Below are 20489 nucleotides of genomic sequence, written 5' to 3'. Positions count from 1 at the left end.
GTATGCTGAGCGTACACACAAGTACGCCCTGCGTACTCATTTGCCACCTTTTTGTCAATTAAAAACTAACTTTGACAATTCAATAAAAGTAAGGGTTATCTATACATATCTTATTTCGAGGTGTTACATCATGTTGCGTTCATCTCAACTCATCCCTCAGCGTCGACTATCTTTTTTCTTTTTTCTCGATTTCAAGATCATTCACAACACGGTTTCTGATTTGCTCATAAATGGTGAACCTATTTCACTTGATTTTTCATTCTTCTTGTATGGAATTAGTTGTGGTGTCGATTTCTAATTTTATGTTTGAATTTTATGGTTCAATTTATGAATCAAAATATGGGTGTGAGCTAAAAAGAGAAGGAGAAAAAAACAAGGGGGGGTCTTATTTTTTATTTTAAATAATTAAAAGAAAAAGAAAAAAAAAAGAATTAAGAAATGATAAAGAAAGTCATTTCAAAATCAATATTCATGCAAGTTTTAGAAACCAAATAGATTATTTATGCACGTTTAGAAACCGTTTAGAAACCACAAAGAGCATTTGTATAAAAAATTATATAGACTAGAGTGTGACTTTTTATAAACCTTAGGACCATTTATGTAATCTTTTAATTTTAATTCTCACTTATTTTTTTTTTAGTCTTTTATTTAGTTAAAAGATTTTAGACATCATAATTTTTAGAAAATGAAGAACCATTTTTATACAATTTTAGACCTCGTCCAGTCGTCCATATTTTTTAGAAAATAAAGAACCAATTTTATACAAGTTTAGACTTCATCCGTAATTTTTAGAAAACGAAGGACCAACTTTGCAGTTTACGCGAATAAAAAAGGAAAAAGAAAATAAAAAGCCTTGAACTGTGGTGGCCGGTGGGTTCCTTCACTATCGCCTCCCTACTCTAGACTCTGGAATCTCGACCATATCGCTGTACCTTGAATTTCATCATCTTTCTCGGCCTCTCACTCATCTGCACTTGTCTTTCCGCCTCTCAAGTTTCAGGTAAGTATAACCCAATTCATGTTTTTTCTAAATTGTTTGATCTAATTCTTGTGATGTATTGTATGTTATTGTATATACCCTAAACTATCTAACCTAAGTTTTTGGGTTAATTTAGTTTTATATTATATGTGGTTTTTTACTTTGTGAAATCTAGCCAAGCAATCTATTGTTTTGTCTGAACATATGACAATACATTGAATTAATTTGATGTCTATAATGCCAAAAACAAAGGGGAAAAGACCTTGAACTCATTTGGTGACTAAAAATGGCAGTCTAATTTCACATGTGAACCCGTTACACTGCTCTCATATTGACCTCAAATCCTTTTTAAGCTATCGAATCAAGTTTGAACATAGCCTAAAACCGTTGAGTGAAACTCCAGCTCAAAAGCCGTGTCAATTTGCTTACAACCTTAAAACAGACTGCTTGCTGTTCAATTCATAAATATATTTAACCCAATCATAATAATGAAGATATTAGAAGAATTTTGGGCATGCTTTTATCCTTGCTAATAGAAACTTGTTGAATGTTGATTTCAGACTAGCAATGGGATGGAAAGCAGCTCAGAAGCTCATACATCACTGGAAGATTTTGAGAGGAGATAATGTATAAGAATTAAGAAAACTTTTACTTTTTTGGTCATGTGTAAGTGTAAATGATTATTCTTTATTGAATATTTGAATTGCAGGTAATGATTATTAGGGGCAAAGATAGAGGGGAAAGTGGAACAGTTAAACGTGTGATTCGCTCCCAGAATCGTGTTATTGTTGAGGGAAAGAACTTGGTAAATAGTCTCCCAAATCCAATCCCAGTTTCTTTTATCTTTGCTAATAATGAATTTGGTGTTATTTGCAGGTAAAGAAGCATATAAAGCAAGGGCAAGGGCATGAAGGTGGGATTTTTACAGTAGAAGCCCCTCTACATGTCTCGAATGTTCAAATTGTCGATCCCGTGACAAAGTAGTAATATTTTTTTACATTTTTTAATTTAACACTTGTGTAAGATGATGATGATATATATATGTATGTATTTTAAATTGTAGGCAGCCATGTAAGGTTGGAATAAGGTATCAAGAAGATGGAAGTAAAGTAAGAGTTTCAAGAGGCATAGGGGCATCAGGGTCAATCATCCCTCGTCCTGAAATTTTGAAAATTAGAGCTACTCCACGCCCAACAATTGGTAATATCTCATTTATTTTGTTTATTATGTCTTAAATCACAATAGCATTTCTTAGAATTTTTCTCGTTGTGTTTTTAACAACAGCGGGTCCAAAGGATACTCCTATGGAGCTGGTGGTGGAGAAGACGTATGATGCTAAAACCGGGAAGGGCATGCCGGATCTTTAATCACCTCTCATCTTTTTTTTTTTTTTTAATTATAAGATGCCATTTTTGGGCTTTTGTTGGGTTACCAATAAATTCTCTTTGAAGATTCGAGTTCATGGGTTATAGAATGACATAATATATTCATATTTTGCGAGAAATAGAAACTATATTTTTCAAAATTTTAAGGTTTGGAGACTGTACATGTCCGAATGTGGTATGTGTTTGGGTGAAGTTATTCCATTGGTGTAAAATTCCTTACCAGGCTTCTCCAAATTATACGTTATGGGTCATAGTTGTGTATTTGGAAGGCGAAAAATAGTCATCTCTCCAACAGAAGACACTCCTCTCCCTCTTTTATCTTGGATTATATTGTTTCTTTAGTGTTTACATGGTTTAATATATGGTTTAATATGTAGACATTTGATAAAATTATGATCATATATGATACAATATAAATTTGAACGTTCTATATGTGTAGACATTTGATAAAATTATGATTTTATATGATACAATATAAATTTGAATAGAGTGAAAAAAAAAAAAACACAATCAATTATAAAAATGACATTGTTATATACGATAAATTAAAATATACATAAACACATCTCACTAAATTACAAATTAAATGATGAATGGAGTGCGATTTACTTAAAATTTAAAAAAAAAAAAAAAAAAAAAAAAAAAAAAAAAAAAAAGATATACAAAATTAAAATATACAAATTATTTATAAACTTCTAAAAAATTCTCTATATATAATGTTGGAAGTTCTGTTTATAAGTCTAAAAGGAACAATTTTAATCATTATCTACTTTAAAATGCAGCTAAGACAGCATACAAATTGTCCATATGTAAAAATAAAATCTTTGATAGTTACTTGCATGAATGTTACTAGGTACCACTCATATGTATTTATGATGAATAAATGTGTGAACTTAATGTACATCTAATTAGTTATTATTTACTAAAATTTATGTAGGACTCTCACCGAAAGATATATGAATAAGTGATTGTATATATGTCGTAAATTGTAGTTATTAACTAATTTATGTAGGACTTACCGAAATATACATGAATAAGTGATTGTGTATATGTCATATATTGTAGATTTTTTGTTTAAGAAATTAGTTACAACATAATGTTTTTTGGTTTTAGTATTGCTAAATATGACATTTATAAAACAACTAAAAAACCGTATCAAAGATACATGAATAAAAGATTATGTATATGTCATAAATTGTAGATTTTTTGTTTAAGAAATTAATTACAACATAATACTTTTTGGTTTTAGTATTTGCTAAATATGACATTTATAAAACAACTAAAAAGACCATATTAGTTGCCAACGACTATATAATTTATTAACTTTTAATAATCAATTGTTTAAAGTTTTAACTATTATCGGAAAACAACACGTTACTAATGAATCATATAAATTTTCTGAATTAAAATGTATATTTACAAAAAAAAAAAATTATTATTCAAATTTAAATAATATCAATTTACGTTTACAAAATGAATGAATTAAAGATAAAACAAATTCTAATTAGATTACCATGTGTGTTATAACTACACGGGCTAATAAGTATCTTTAATTACATCAATGGAAAAATCCATTATACATTCTGATTTTTTAATAGACAAAAAGAGGGATACTTGTAAGAAGATCGATCTGCGTTCAAATCCTTGGAAAGAAAAAATCGTGCACAGCTGTGTGGTGGTCTAGATTTTTGGTATTACGTGGAGGTACTGTTCGGATACGATTAAAGAGATGACCCTCCAATGAACAACAGGTAAATAATTAGGTTTTTTTTTTTTTTTTTTTTTGGAGAAAATGGAAATCGTGTACGGTGGAATAGTTTCCATAGTATTTAGTGTTTAACATTACCCTTGTGCAAAATTGAATTCCTATTAACCTGTATGCTCTATCTTTTGAAATTTTTTAGTTCCCACTCAGTTTTGTAAAAACTCGCGGTTTTTATAGTACGATGAAAACATGGTTTTATTGTATTATAATTCAATATGCACAAAGTTCACGACAGTAGTCTATATTTTTGACTATCAAAATTCATTTTTTTGTCAAATTCCCGCTGTTAAAAATTCATTTTGGGTCAAATTTCAGCTTATATATTCCATTACCTTTTCTACATTATCATTAATCCTTATTCGCTATTATAAAAGCAAGACCTTTCTCCATATCCAAAATTTCTTACAATCTCTCCAACTCCTATGCAAAAAGGGATTAGAAGTGTGTAGGGGGTATCAACTGTTACAAATTAGCAATTTTCTGTAATCGAGATAGCTTCATACTCCTAGTCGTTGGTATCAAAAAATTAAGAATGATGAAGAATCATAATAGGACCTGAATGTGCTACTACTATTTACTGCAGAAAGTTTTATTAAGATGTTTTTTTAAGTCCAGTGGCTTACGTTAACAACATTGATACCATAGACTACTAGAAATTGTTCATTTTTTTAATAGTTTGAATACAAATGACAGTTTTGCCCCTCGGTACATATGCTATTATTGTCGTTTTTATCAGATGCTTGATATTTGTTTAATTAACATTGTAGTTTCATGAGATTTTAATCATGTTATATCGGGGTTAATTTGGTCTTTCAGTCACACACTTTAGTAATTTGACTATGTTTTTTTCAACTAAAAAATCCATATATGAATATGAATATGAATAGGCTAATAAATGAAAAGATGGCCCAAATACCGGGCCACGTTATGATCTGAGGCTCTGAGCACGGTTTTGGGTCGGCACTCTTTAACCGACTAAAGGAGAAAAAAAAAAACCCCAAACGGTTTCATCTGACCCGGTTTTTTGTTTCAATGGAATCGTCTTCCCGTACGACATTTTTCTTCTTCCTAAGATCTCCAGGGTAAAACCACCAGATTTTGATTCTATAGAGCAGCAATACCAGTAGCAGTAGCAAGTTGCATATACTCTAAAATGGAAATTGAGGAGGAAAGAAGAACCATTCCTCAAGTTCTCTACGAGACTCGTCATCACGCGTCTAGACCTTACTCTCCAAATTACCCCCCTGTTCATCACCAGGTTCGATTTCCTTTAGCAATGATCATTGTTCGTTAGTTCATGATTTTAATAAAAGTTTTCAAATTGGAATTTCAGCTAAATGAAACAGCTAAAGGAGGTTTCCTCAGGTTTCTTTCGGCTCAAGGTACATTCCGATCTTCACCTTTTCTCTTAACTGCATTTAGAAATTCAAATTGGCCGATTATGTAGTATTTGATTTACCTGCGTATCGATTGAAATCGTGATTGCTTCGCTGCACTTCGACTTTGGGCGTCATAGGAGTTGATTTTCAACTTCGAAATTGACGTGTAGTATAAACTTATTAATGAAGTTCTGCTAACTACATTCCACTTGATATTAACTACTTCATGTAGAATTATATAAGATGTACAACAAAATTAAAAAACTAATTCTGCATTGATATGTGCTACGTTTGTAAAATTGATGCCTAGGTCCTTGTTGGGGACAGAAGGATCTGGTCCTATAGGATCAAAATTATTCACAGTCTCACACAACTTGAAGAACGTGTAGTCCTTTTCTTTCTTTAATTGCTTGAACTCACAACCACTTGGTTTAAGGGTCTTGATAGGCATCGGTTTGTGTGAACCAGTTATTGTGAGTAGTCTTTAGAAGGATCCATTAGTTCCATTGACCATTGCGGTTATAATACTTTATATTTAGATCAGGGGAGAGATAATAAGTATGTTATGGTCTTGTGTTTTATTTATCGTATTTTAGTGAACTTAGAAGTAATGAGACATGTATCACTATTTGTTCCTATCAATAAAGTCAAACTGAGATTCTCCATGCTGCAGATTTTGTAGCTAAAAAATAATTACTGTCAACATATGAAAAGTTGTCCCTTGCTTTGGATATGAGGAGTGCTCTATTTTCTCTTTTTTGTTATCTTTTCCATATATGATCTACATGTAAGTTTATGTGTTTTCTTACATGTGATGTGAGTTTCTCAAGATGATCTACAATGGATATGATATTGCTTTTTTCATTACTATTCTCTTCTTATACCTTTATTGCTTCTACTATACCATGAAGGTCTGAATGAGTTTAGAGAAAAATGGGCCACAAGTAAATATCCACAGAAGTTGAGCAAATGGATATCGATGTTTGTTTCTCCAAGTGGCGAACATGTGGCTATAGCAGTTGGAAATGAGATAACCATTCTACAGAGAGATGATAATTACCAAGAGCCTTGTGGGATATTCACTTGTAAGATCCTAAATGCTTGTCATTATATCTTATAGTTTACTTTAATACCATTATATACATGATTGTGGATCTTTTCTCTTTCATAAAAGAGAGCTTAACGACACACGACTAATTAAGCTCTGTGAAACCAGGCAGCTACCCTATCACATACACGTTTGGAGCCTGGTCAGAAGATCATGGTGTTCTAGGAATTTTTGATAATACCGATACCCTTTATTTCATAAGAGCAAATGGTGAAGAGATAACCAGAATTACAAAGCAGCATTTAAAAGTGCCTTTGCCAGTTATCAGTTTTGTTATTCATGATGATAAGGATGTGAAAAAGTCTTGTTTGTAAGTACTATGACTCTGTCTCAAAACTCAATCTCTAACCTAATTTAATATTACCAATTGTGTTCATTTACTTGCATGCTTGCTTGATTAATTTATCAGTGTTATTATCATTTTGAATGTCTATGTTTCTTAAAGTGAACACATTTTCACAGGTGTACGTTTAGCATCCTTGCATCAGATGGTTCAGTTCATGAGATTGAGATTAGTCAGGACCCAAGTGCCTCCATTTCCACAACGAGCAGCTCAAATGTTGGTGCATTGTTACAAAAGCAATTCCCTCAAAACATTTCTTGTTGTGGGTCCCATCCAGATAACTCATTGTTTGCTGTAGTTAGTAGTGCTGTTAGCATCACATCAACCTCCAGCCTTAGCATTGGTAACATTCAATATCTGTCTTGAATCTTGATTGATTATTCCTGTTTATAACTGAGATTGAATTACAAAAATTGCTCATCTACTTTTTTTTATCTCTTCCAGGACCTTACAGTATTACTCTTTGGCAATGGTGTAGACAATCAGGCTTACAGCAAATGGCTTCTGCTGAGTTTGAAGGTCTATATACCAAAACAAAAGGTTATACAGATCAAATGTCATGTCCAAAAGTTGTATTCTCACCACAAGGAGAATACATTGCAACACTGGATTTAAGAGGATGTTTAGTCATCTACAAGCTTGATGAAAAACACTTGCTTTCAGTAGTTCATTACAAACAAAAAAAAGACTTGACCAATATATTAGATTTCACTTGGTGGGCTGACCATATCCTTGTTGTTGCCACTAGGACTGGCAATATCACTATGATTGACATTCAAAGTGGTGTTAAAATCTTGGAAGATGATTCTGAATACTCTTTGCCTACTTTAGAAAGAGTAACACAGTTGTCAGGATGCATATTTATCCTAGAAAGCAAGAATTTTGAAGCTTCAGATTTGGTTCTTTTTGAGCCAGTAACCCTGGAAAAATACAAGCAGTTTGACTCTGCTAAATTGCAATGGAGCTTAATTTCATTTGCCAAAAGATCTGTTGAGGAACTATATGATATTTATATCAGCAGTCGACAGTTTCAGGCAGCATTAGAGTTAGCTGATCGTCATGGGTTGGATAAAGATGAAGTGTTGAAAGCACAGTGGTTGTGTTCTTTACAGGGAACTAGTGAAATTAATACATTACTTTCGCGTATTAAGGATCAAGATTTTGTACTTTCTGAGTGTTTAGATAGAGTTGGACAAACAGAAGATGCAGTCAGGGCTTTACTTTCTTATGGACTCAATTTAACAAACCGTTGTAAATTTTCTGATGTGGAAGATGAAGAGGGTAGCCCAAGTTGGGATTTCCGGTTAGCAAGACTTAAAATGTTGCAGTTCAGAGACAGGCTGGTGACATTTCTTGGGATAAACAGGTAATAAGGCTATTCATTTCCCATAATTGCATCTTATCTTATTATCTGGTGCATAATCCTCTATATGTTTTGAGGGCTAAATGCATGAAATAACAACATGCTTTCATTTATTTGTGTACATTGCTATTTCTTGCATTTGTTGACTAGAACACATTGACTTAGCCTCTTTCAGATTTTCTGCACAAGATTACAGCAAATTTCGCTCATTACCCATCCATGAAGCTGCTATTGCACTTGCAGAAAGTGGGAAACTTGGAGCTTTAAATCTTCTTTTCAAGCGCCATCCTTACTCAATATCTCCTTCCATGCTTGAAATTTTGTCTGCTATCCCTGAAACAGTCCCTGTTCAGACATATGCACAGCTTCTTCCTGGATCTTCCCCTCTTCAGGTTACTGTTCTTAGGGAAGAAGACTGGGTTGAATGTAAAAAGATGGTAAATTACATTAATACCCTCCCACAGAGTGACATCCAGATCAGAACCGAACCAATTGTGAAACAATTAACAGGATTCGCATGGCCATCAAGAAACGAACTATCTACCTGGTACAAACATAGAGCTAGAGATATGGATACCCTAAGTGGACAGCTGGACAACTGTCTTTCTTTAATCGACTTTGCTTGCAGAAAGGGGATCAAAGAATTGGAAGATTTCCACAAGCTTATTTCTTATCTACACGAGCTTATTTACTCTGAGGATGATGATGATCATGATATGAATTTTAGCATGAGTCTGGTTACATGGGAACAGCTGTCTGACTATGAAAAGTTCAAGTTGATGCTTAAGGGGTACAATGAGGAAAATGTAATAAAAAAGCTACGAGATAGAGCAGTACCATTTATGGAGAAGAATCATGGTCCTAGCGCTGATGTGGCGGACACTGTTGATTCGTTTTTGGTTAGATGGATGAAAGAAGTTGCTATGGAGAATAAGATTGAAGTCTGTTTGGTTGTTATTGAAGAGGGGTGCTACTTTTTCAGAAATGAGGCTGAAGCAGTAGACTGTGCTCTTCGGTGTTTGTATTTCTTTACTGCAACTGATAAATGGAGTACCATGGGTTCAATGTTGTTTAAACTTCCACATTTGCATGGTGAGTATTTTCACATATTTGTAATTATTAGCATTTTCAAACTGCATTGCCTTACTTTGTTTGGGCAGGTTCTGAAGTGGATGACCTCAAAAAGCGGCTTAAACTTGCAGAAGGTCATGTTGAGGCTGGAAGGCTTTTGGCTTTTTACCAGGTATTCATTCTGTTCCACCATTATTAGAACATGGAACCATTTCTTGCACCAAAATGCTGTAATATATTGGTGCAAAAAGTGTTTCATCTCCAACCCTTACACCATTTTCAACACCAAAAGGAATATTCTCTAGTCTAACTTATATATTGATTTTCAAGAATATCCTTATAGTTATTAGCTTTTTACTTCTTTTTTTTTTTTATTACTATAGTTTTATAAATTATATTATCAGGAAATTATAAACAAAATATATTATTCGCATATAATTAACTTAGGATTATCATATCATTAAAACAACCATTTTATTAAACAAAAAACAATTACATTCAACACATATCTATATTAATATTACACATGCATTTATAAAAGTATTATACATGTATTTAAGAACTAGTTCTACATCTATCAAAAGGTATTATTATTTTTTTTTTTAAATGAATAAATTTAATATATATCATCAGTTAATGTGTCGATTTTACATATAATATAATATTCCAAAGCAACAAGTATTACATATAAAATATCATTATACAAATAAACTAGAAATGCATAAAATTCTAAGTCAAAGGACCAAGTTGTACTAAGAAATTTTGCACCAGATTTGGTATTGGGTTGGAGATGTCCTTATAAATAGATTAAAGGCATCAATTTAGGTTCCCAAGAACCTCTTTTTTCTCTTTATTGAAGGTAATTCTAGATACATGAAGAAGCCAATTGCATTTCATTTATTAAGTTATTTTTGTCTACATTCAGGTTCCAAAGCCAATTGCTTTCTTCCTGGAGGCACAATCAGATAGCAAAAGTGTGAAACAAATTCTCCGCCTTATACTTTCAAAGTTTATTCGTCGCCAGCCTGGCAGAACAGATAATGATTGGGCAAATATGTGGCGAGATTTTCAGTCCCTACAAGAAAAGGCATTTCCTTTTGTGGATTTAGAATACATGTTGATGGAGTTTTGCAGGGGGTTACTAAAAGCTGGGAAGTTCTCTCTTGCTAGAAACTATCTAAAAGGCTCTGGTTCACTCGTGTTGCCAACAGATAAAGCTGAAAATATCGTCATTTTGGCAGCAAGAGAGTACTTTTTCTCAGCTTCAAGTCTATCTAGCTCAGAAGTAAGTCGCGTTTGCTCCATTTTTTTTTTATCAGGGTTTATTGCAAAAAAATAGCAACATACTTTTATGTATTTATTATTATTATACATCCCAATTTCATTTCTTTCTGCTAGAGCATGGTATTTCTTGAATAATTCTATTATATGAAATAAAAAATTGTGGGACTTGTTTCAGATCTGGAAGGCGAAGGAATGTCTAGATATTCTTCCAAGCAGTAGAAACGTAATGATAGAGTCAGACATCATTGAAGCCCTAACAGTGAAACTCCCAAGATTAGGAGTACACATTCTACCATTACAATATCGCCAAATCAAAGACCCAATGGAAATAATCAAATTAGCAATCACAAGCCAAACCGGGGCCTACCTCAACATCAACGAGCTCATTGAAATCGCCAAACTTCTCGGCCTCAATTCTCAAGATGAAATCTCATCCGTTCAAGAAGCTATTGCTAGAGAAGCAGCAGTTGCAGGAGACCTTCAACTTGCTTTCGATTTATGTCTTGTCATGGCCAAAAAAGGACACGGCCCCGTTTGGGATTTATGCACTGCACTCGCAAGAGGGCCCGCACTTGAAAACATGGATATAAATTCCCGAAAGCAACTCCTAGGGTTTGCATTGAGCCACTGTGATAAAGACTCAATTGGTGAACTTTTACACGCATGGAAAGATCTCGATATGCAAAGCCAATGTGAAAAGCTATTCATGTTGACCGGAGACCACCCCTCAGTTGACCAAGTTGAAGAACCAGATTTCAGCAGCATAAAAAAGACACTCTCTTATGTATCTAACTACAATTCCGATTCCGATTCCGATTCTATGCTCAGAGAAAACAGTAAAATTTCATCTTTTTTGGGTTCACGACTCCCGTGGTTGCTTGAGGTGAGTCGAGAAGGGCATAATGGTAAAAGGTTTGTTTCCGGAAGCTTCCGGGTGAGTGTTGGAATGCGAGCGATGGCGACTGCTGTGTCATGGTTGGGAAGGAATGATTTTTGTCCTAAGGATGATTTGATTGGTTCTTTGGCGAAATTGATTATGGAGCCACCTGTTACGGAAGAGGAAGATGTATTAGGGTGTGCGTTTTTGTTGAATTTGAATGATGCGTTTTATGGTGTGCAAATCATTGAAGAACAGGTGAAGTCAAGAGAAGATTATGAGGAGATATGTAGTATGATGAATCTGGGGATGATTTATAGTTTGCTGCATAACTCTGGTGCTGAGTGTGAGGGTCCTGCTGAGCGGAGGGAATTGCTGTTAAGAAAGTTCCAGGAGAAATACTCTTCGCTAAGTTCAGGTGATTCTTGTATAACCATATTCTTTTCAGGGTTAAATGCTAATAATTACAATGTACTTTCATTTATTTATGTATTATGTACCATCCTGTTTTCATTTCTTTCTATTACAGCGTTGTACTTCCAATTGTTTTTTTTTATCAAGGCGTTTTTGTTTGAAATTATTATCTAATTATCTAATCATGCATTTAGTTCTTTCCAAATACACTGTTGTAATAGGAAGAAATGAAAGTAAGATGCTATAGTAAACAAATCAACAGAAGTACATTTCTATTTCATGCATTTAATCCTTTTTTATGCTCTTGCAAGTTTTCTTTTAAAAAGATTGATGCAAGGGAAACTATCCGTCTTCTGCTATTTACATTTTACACCCTTATTTTGAATGTAGATGAACGCAACAAAATTGACCAAGCACAGTCGTCATTTTGGAGAGAATGGAAATTGAAATTAGAGGAACAAAAGCGAGTGGCTGATCACACAAGAGCAATTGAGCAAATTGTTCCTGGTATTGAAACATCACGCTTTCTATCTGGAGACATCAACTATATGCAGAGTGTGATTTTCTCCTTCATTGAGACAGTAAAAACTGAAAAAAAGAGAATCCTCAAAGATGTCATGAAATTAGCTTCGGATTATGGCTTAGATCAAACCAAGGTATGCCACTGTCTCTGCTACGTATTTTTTTAATCACTACATAAAATAGTTTCATTTTTTTATTATGACATAAAAGGATTATTTTAATTAGTTTTTAAATGTTTTTTTCTGTTATTTGTTTATTACATAGACAAGGGTAAAATAGTCTTTTTACATCAATTAGCAACGATGAATGCAACAAAATTACAAAATGAAACCATAGGAACAAAACAGTTTAAAAATCCTCGCAAGGGACCCAATCCATAAATTTTGATAAACAACAGAGACGATTTCTGAAATATACTAAAATAGTTAAGCGACTGAATCTATGAAATAGTGAAAGTATGTTGCATTTCTCTGCAAATAATTTGTTAAACAATGTTCTCATTCTCATGTCCTTCAAATTTCAGGTATTACTAAAATTCCTTTCCTCAACTCTTCTCTCTGAAATCTGGACAATCGATGACATCAAATCAGAGCTTTCACCATTCGAAAGCAAAATCCTCGATCACCCCAAAGACATCTTCAAAACAATCTCCTTGTCAATATACCCCGAAATCGAAGGCCAAAACAAAGAACGCCTCTCATACATCTACCACCTCCTCTCCATTACCTTCCCAATAATCAAACAAAAAAACGAACTATTCGACACCATCGCCACAGATCCATCACACCTATCCATCAACGAGCTCGATAAATTCTACACCCTCATGGAACAAGAATGCAGTAAACTTTCATTCATCAAAGACCTCAACTTCAAAAACATCGCGAATTTAAACGGCCCAAATTTAGGATGTGTTACAAATGAAGTATATGCGCATGTCAACGAAGATACAGTTGAACAATTAGCAGACACAATGAAGACACTCACGGGAATTTATAAAGATCATGTCCCCGAGGGTTTGATCCCGTGGCCGTATGTCTACGGATACTATGTGTCAACTTCGTTGACTTTCTTGGAAAACAGCGCAAAGTCAAACCACCATTTTCAAACACCCGAAAACCTTCGGTTCTTCATTAGCGACCTTGAGGTTACATACGATAAATGCAAAAAGTACATCAAACTTATTGCTTACCCTGGTGCTCCTGTAATGGGTATAATGAAGAAGTTTTTCAAGATAACTCCATCTTTGAACGAAGGGTTTGATCATTTATCTCATGATTCAAAATGGAAAGAGAATTTGCTTCTTCTCGTGAATTTCTGGCTCAGATTGATCGATGATTTGAAGACGTTTGTTTCCTCGAATGATCTCGAAGCGAAATTCTCTCCCGATTGTGTCTTGATTTGTCTTGAATCTTTTGTCGAATCTGTAAAAGACGAAAGTATCCCTACGAGCAACGGGTGGGTGGCTATTTTTTCGTATATTAACTTCGGTCTCGTGGGGGATGTGTACACGGAGATTCTCACTTTTTGCAGATCGATGGTGTTTTCCGGGTGTCGATTTAAAACAATCGCATGTGTTTATCACGCAGCGATTTCAAAGTTTCCAGCCGACACTAATTTTTCCGATGAGATTCTAAGGCATTATGAGAACATCATGGATTTGTCACGTCTTTATTTAAGAATCTTGGAGACGATTTTAAAGGATTTGGCTCATGGGTCCCTCGATCACCAAAATTTATATCGTGTGTTGTCAAGTTTAAGCGAATTGGAGGGCGATTTGGACGAGTTGAAGAAGGTTAGAACCGTAATTTGGGATCGACTCGCGGAATTTTCCGATAACATGGAAATCCCGAGTCATATTCGTGTTCATATGCTCGAAGTTATGCAATTTATAACATCAAGTTCTTTTTCCACCGAGCTTCAAGAAAATGTCATCCCGTGGGACGGGTGGGGTAATATAGGAATTTCAAGCTCAAATACACCGAGGGTAACCGATTCATCCAACAGGTTTACACATACTTTAATCGCTCTTAAATCATCACAATTACTATCAACAATCTCACCGACCCTCGAGGTATCTCCAAACGACCTCTCGACTATCGATTCCGCGGTTTCTTGTTTCTTGAATTTATCCGAACATGCGGTTTCGCGACCCCATATCAATGTTTTGATGTCGGTGTTAGGAGAATGGGAAGGGCTTTTTGGTAAATTGAGCGTGAAAGAGGACGTTAAAAACCCACCCCCCGAGACCCCCGTAAATGATTGGGGAAACGATGATTGGGATGAAGGATGGGAAGTAGAAGAAGATTTAGTCGAGAAAGAAACGAAAAAAGACGATAATACCCTTACGGTTCACGCGTTAAACTCATGTTGGGCGGAGATCTTCAAGAAACTCACATCGTTGTCTCAATCCAACGACATTTTAAAAATCATCGACGATTCGAAACCGAAACAAAAAGGGGTTTTGTTGAGTGAGGATTCCGCTTGTGAGTTGACACAGTCTTTACTGAAAGTAGATTGCTATTTAGCGCTTAAGATTGCGGTTTTACTTCCTTACGAGAAGTTACATTTGGAGTCTTTAACCGTGGTTGAGGATAAACTAAAGGAGGGTAACATTCCAACCACGGTTTTAACCGATTACCAGGTGTTAATTTCTTTGTTGGCTTCCGGATTGCTATCGACTATAATCACGAAACCATGTTACGGGAATATTTTCACGTATTTGAATTATATGGTTGGGAGTTTATCTCGGAAGCTTCAAGAAGCGGATTTTTTGGTTTTTAGAAGAGTTCTTTTACCGTGTTATTTATCGGAGCTTGTGAAGGGAAATCAGGTGATGTTAGCGGGATTAGTTGTTACAAAGATTATGCATACGAATGCTTCTCTTGGGTTGATTAATGTGGCTGAAGATAGTCTTAGGAAGTACTTAGAAAATCAGCTTCAAGTTTTAAGTCTGACGGGGTTTGAATTTGATTGTGAACCACTTGTGAATACGGTTGCGGAATTGAGTGGAAAGTTGGAGAATTTGATCAAATCTGCTGTGGAGCTGATGAGTTAATTAAGATGATATCATATTTTGATGTGTAGATATATTAATTAATATATGTTTGGATTTTGGGGGGATTGCAGTTACCTAAGTTTCTTGGATACAAAATGCGTATCAGTAGGAATATATTTCATTATATATCATTAGATTTTATACTCATTTTGTTAAGACTAAATTACATGAATCGTCCAGATGCTAAAATGCATGTTTGGTACCTATTTTTAAAAATTAACTCGGATCATCCCTTATATCCCTAATTTCATTAACCCTACCTAAAAATAGAAATTTACCCTTATCTATTTCTTTTTTGATTTATTTAAATTTTTTATATTAATAACAATTTAAAAAAAAAAAAAAAAAGGCCCAATACCACAACCCCTTAACGACTCTAACCCTACCCACAAGATTCATCGGTTCTTTTTCATCTTCAAGCCATAATATTCACAAATATAAATATGCTTACCATAATTATGAAATAGCTTACCATAATTATGCCATAATATTCACAAATATAAATATGCTTGTGAGACAAGAAAACGTTGATCCAGAATAAAGAAAATAGTAAGTTAAGTATTCTTCCAAACACAAAGTTGTGTGCAAGCTATAACCATAAAACCCAATATGAACTAGATTTCAAATAGTTAAAAATAGAGAAAAAAAAATTGAACTAAATTATCGAGTTAAACGAAATGACTACAACGATTTTGCCATTCTAGATGACAAACTATCCCTTTAACCAAGGTTTTAAGGTACATGACAAAAATACATTCACCTAGTTATCTTATTACAAAAAGGCAAACAAAGTCAAACTAAATGTTTCTTTCTTCTAGTATACTTCAAATGACTTACTAAGTTACATCAGTAAAATACTCTCATCGTTTGAACTTTTTTTTATCTACATGTAGAGCAACAAGGGAAACCAAGATACATCAAATGATTGGTTGTACATAAGGATTAGTTAAGTCATTATTATCACACCCGTAACAATAACACACTACACGAAGGCTCTAGTCTAGACGATGTGTATACTGTAAATTATCTAACATTAAAAAGGTATATTGATTATTAATTTTGTTAGAATTTTTTATTATTTTTATGATGAGACCAAATTGCATAAAAGCCGATATCAAAAATACATTTTTTTTTAGTATTTTGACACCCATATATGTCACCAAATAATGATGTCGGCCGACAAACCCTGGATAAGTGGTCAAGATGAAACAAATTGGAAAAATTAGTGTCTTAATTGAAAAAGAAAACACATTGTCAATTTTTTTTTTTAGAAAAAAACATAATTACCTTTATACCATCTACCCTAAATATATCGACTATATGGTGAATTCATATAGAACTGATCGTTATTATAGTAAATATACTTTCAGTAAGTAGCTGTTAGTCATCGCTTTGTTATTATGTTGATCGTATGTTTGTTATTGATATAATCGAACTGGAAGAAATAAGTATATTTTCCAATTAAAGCTAACATTATTGGGTGGAGGATTAGATTTGGATATATTAAGTTATTAATCACTCAGGTTAAGATTTAGCAAAAGGGATTGATTTAGACTCATTAATTCGTTTAATTTCTGAGGTGTAAGAGACAAAGAGCGTGTACATTTGCAGAGAAGTCGCGGTTTATGATGGTTACACACACACTAACTAACTAACTAAAAATACATCACTTATATCAACTCCATTATTATATTAAATACTGCAAAAAACAATCACAACCAATAAAAGTAAAACACACACCCCTCACCTTTAATGGATTCATCTATCTTTCCCAACATTAAAGGTTAAAAGTTAAAACCATATCCACTTACAATGTTTATTTGCTATTTTTCACTCCATAATACAAAAAAAACCTCCTCCAACATCAACAAACATCCATCACAATATACAAACAACCCCAAAGACAAAACCATGTGAACAATCAGGAAGCAGTCTCTGCAGTCCTGTATATTGTAATTTCCTGCTGCTTGAAATACCTGCGATCTTCTTCATCAACAAGCACCAGATTCAAATAATACTTCACACTAAATTTGTTATTAATATTCTTATGCGTTGGTGTGAGCTCATATGGGCTCAAAAACAGCCTGATTGGTATCGATTCACCTGGCAAACATTATATATATATATATATATATATATAATTTTATTAATCAACTCAAACTCAAATCATCTGAAAGTTTACTAAACAAATAATAGATTAATAATACCTCTAACAGGAGCACCATCCATCAACTCAAATTTTGCTAGGGTTTCTGTCTCCACATGAGTGTTTGCCCCTGAACCAGTGGATTCCCTTCGCCTTATCTCAAGATCCATGTTTTTTAATTTTATTCTAACAAGTAGAAAATATATCTTCCCGATGATTACGTCTTTTAAATGATACCTGGATATTATTTATTATTTACAAAAACTAAATTCATTAAATGGAAAAGAATTTATTTTATAAAAATCTTGTTAATTAAGCCAACTTACTTGCTCTTGTTATACTCAAACTCAATATGAAGACAGTCTTCTATTCCAACTTCCATCTAAAAAACCAACATGCATAAAGCCCAAACTTGTCAATTACAACTCACATTATTATCTATACAATCATATTCCCTAATATATATATATATATATATATATAAATTTAAAAATCAAATATGAGATATGATGGCAGGTTAATGACCTTAATGCTGTTGTTGATTGATGGAGGAGGGCTATAATTGCGAACCTGAAAACACACACATATAATTTTATAAATAAGCCGACACTAAAAAGAAATCATTAACAATATTGAGATTAAAAAAAAAAAAAAAAAAAAAAAAATCTCACCACAAAATCTTGGTATTCTGTTATGTTACTATAGCCACGACTGATAGTTACCTTTAGAACATACCTGAGAGCATATATTAAATGTGAATGTTTTTTAAAAAAAAAATGAGTGCTTTTTATATGCAATCATAATCATGGTTTTATGCTTTTTTGTATTTTACTTGAATTTAGATATAAGATGGTGTTTACCTAAGTCGCACATTGACACCATTGTATGTCTCATAAGGCATTTCAACTGAAGAAAATTCAAAAGGAAATGTTTTCCTTTCATATATTTCACCAGGAACATCCAGTTCACGAACTACATAACAAAGGGTAAGATACTAAATTACTGATGAATAATGATGTTGAATTATCAATTATCAATGAAAAAAACAGCATAAAAGTTGTCATTTCATCAAGAACATGTAAAAGTTAGTCTCCAAACAGATGGACTTACCAAGGGAGGTAAAGTCATAGAAGTTGCCTCGGTCAAAATAAATTTCTGCAAACAGAAATAAAATACCAAAATATTATTAACATTGATTTGCATGACAATTAATTTCTCCTAAAACTAAGTAGAAAACTCACCAATTTGACCAAGGAGTTCTATTTTAATGCCATTATGTTCAACCTTCTTCCCTTGCACTGGGTCTACAGATATCTGCAAAAAGGGAAAATAAGTAAATTCAACTTGTTTCAATCACTAGCTAGGATGTAAGAGGTTTATTATCCAACAAAATTAAAAAACCATCAATAAATACCACTCCAGCAATGCTTTCTTGACTTTGGAAAAGAGGCACCATTGATATCTGACCATTTTCCTTCTTCAAAGGAACCTGATGATGAATTAGTAAAGAAGCATTATTATAGAAGGCCAAAGTATTGATACACTAAACAATAATCATCTATCTAGAATGAGAACAATAAGAATAGCATACCTGTTTGCGAGTTTTCACATCATTGAGTGTAACTGAAATATTACAAGAAGGCTTGAAAGCTCCTAAGATATAATTCTGGTTAAGAAAAAATCGAGGGAAGCAAGTCATATTCCATTGCAATAATAAATGATGTAGTGCAGATTACAGACACAACAATCAAGGTTTAGCTAAGCTGTTACCATTCCGCCAAAAATCGATTCTCACCCCCAAAATCTTTCCTTAAACTCGCTGTTAAAACCTAAAAACAACTACAGTGTGTCATTCCACCAAATTTAAATAACAAAATCAATAATATAAGCTGTTAATCAGCCGTCGTAGACACATTACATGCCCGTTGGACGAATCAAAAGCTTAATTGATTGAGATTACAAAAAGTTTTCTCCACTTTCCGTTCGAAAACCTAACTTTATCTTGTATCTAGTGAAAATGCAATTGAGCTGAAGACTATGAGCATACAAACGTAAGAAAGAAGGAAAATACGCTCACCGGAACGTTGGTCGGAGAAAACGGTTGCCGGATCTGTGCACTGCGGAAGTGATCTGATGAGTTGATTATGGCAGGAAAAGAAAATTAAGAAACAAGTAGACAGATGGCTGTCGCCACCGGTTCCCACAGAGGTGCGTGTATGTTACGATTTACGAATGCGGGCGCGTTTAATCTGCTTAGGCCCATTGGATCAAGATAATTTTGAGGCCCATTGGACCAATATGATTTTGAAGCCCATTGGACCAATATGATTTTGAAGCCCATTTGACCAATAGAAAGAACCAGACTTTAACGAAAGAGTTGAGATATCGGGTAAATGATATATTTGTGTGCCTTAAGTGGCAGAATGATGAAAGTATATGAGTGATATGACTATACTTACTTAGGGTTCTAATTTTTTAGAAAAATTTTCCAAGAAAAACGAAAATTTTGATAACGCATTTGGTTCGGTAAGTTTTCCAAAATTTTCTAAGAAAATGAACATTTTCAGTTTTCCAAATTGTATGTAAATTAGAAAATTGATTTTTACAGTTTTCCAAAGTTTTCCAAATTTCTAAGATGGAAAATGAAAACTCCTTCTGTTTCAACCAAATGCGTTTTCTAAAATTTTCATTGAAAATTGAAAACGAAAACTTAACTCTATTTTCTGAAAATATTTTCTTAGAAAATGAAAACAGTTTTCCACAACCAAACGCACCCTTAGGTTTTCCTTGCTTTGTTA

At 33.6% G+C, this 20489-nt stretch overlaps 3 protein-coding genes across 4 annotated transcripts; 2 read left to right on the top strand and 1 right to left on the bottom strand.

Annotated features, from left to right (window-relative positions):
• Positions 1-858: 858 nt before the first annotated feature.
• Positions 859-2504, top strand: LOC145014240 (uncharacterized). The gene is made up of 6 exons (XM_078972617.1): positions 859-1000; positions 1540-1606; positions 1689-1784; positions 1856-1959; positions 2043-2179; positions 2264-2504. Exons 2-6 carry the CDS (start codon positions 1547-1549, stop codon positions 2344-2346), a joined length of 480 nt encoding a protein of 159 aa, XP_078828743.1. The 5' UTR covers positions 859-1000; positions 1540-1546; the 3' UTR covers positions 2347-2504.
• A 2602-nt stretch (positions 2505-5106) lies between these two features.
• On the top strand, positions 5107-15688 carry LOC145017117 (neuroblastoma-amplified sequence protein). The gene is made up of 12 exons (XM_078975195.1): positions 5107-5387; positions 5463-5511; positions 6420-6593; positions 6725-6926; positions 7079-7302; positions 7404-8325; positions 8498-9414; positions 9483-9565; positions 10319-10678; positions 10853-11972; positions 12359-12624; positions 13014-15688. Exons 1-12 carry the CDS (start codon positions 5283-5285, stop codon positions 15543-15545), a joined length of 6954 nt encoding a protein of 2317 aa, XP_078831321.1. The 5' UTR covers positions 5107-5282; the 3' UTR covers positions 15546-15688.
• Positions 15689-17215: 1527 nt separating this feature from the next.
• Positions 17216-19900, bottom strand: LOC145018132 (vacuolar protein sorting-associated protein 26A). Of its 2 annotated transcripts, none has more exons than XM_078976047.1 (12): positions 19769-19900; positions 19462-19520; positions 19283-19357; positions 19106-19180; positions 18933-19005; positions 18802-18846; positions 18552-18663; positions 18363-18426; positions 18217-18261; positions 18018-18073; positions 17753-17928; positions 17216-17648 (listed from the first exon to the last, which is right to left on the bottom strand). In XM_078976047.1, exons 2-12 carry the CDS (start codon positions 19462-19464, stop codon positions 17467-17469), a joined length of 906 nt encoding a protein of 301 aa, XP_078832173.1. In that variant the 5' UTR covers positions 19465-19520; positions 19769-19900; the 3' UTR covers positions 17216-17466. The 2 variants fall into 2 exon arrangements, with proteins under 2 accessions (XP_078832173.1, XP_078832174.1); XM_078976048.1 differs by having other exon boundaries at positions 19462-19530; positions 19769-19891.
• Positions 19901-20489: the final 589 nt, after the last annotated feature.

Source organism: Lactuca saligna, chromosome 9 (genome assembly GCF_052625555.1).
Source record: "Lactuca saligna cultivar CGN05327 chromosome 9, ASM5262555v1, whole genome shotgun sequence".
Lineage (NCBI taxonomy): Eukaryota > Viridiplantae > Streptophyta > Magnoliopsida > Asterales > Asteraceae > Lactuca > Lactuca saligna.
The sequence above is the reverse complement of the archived record's forward strand: the minus strand, read 5'-3'. Positions and strand labels throughout refer to the sequence as shown.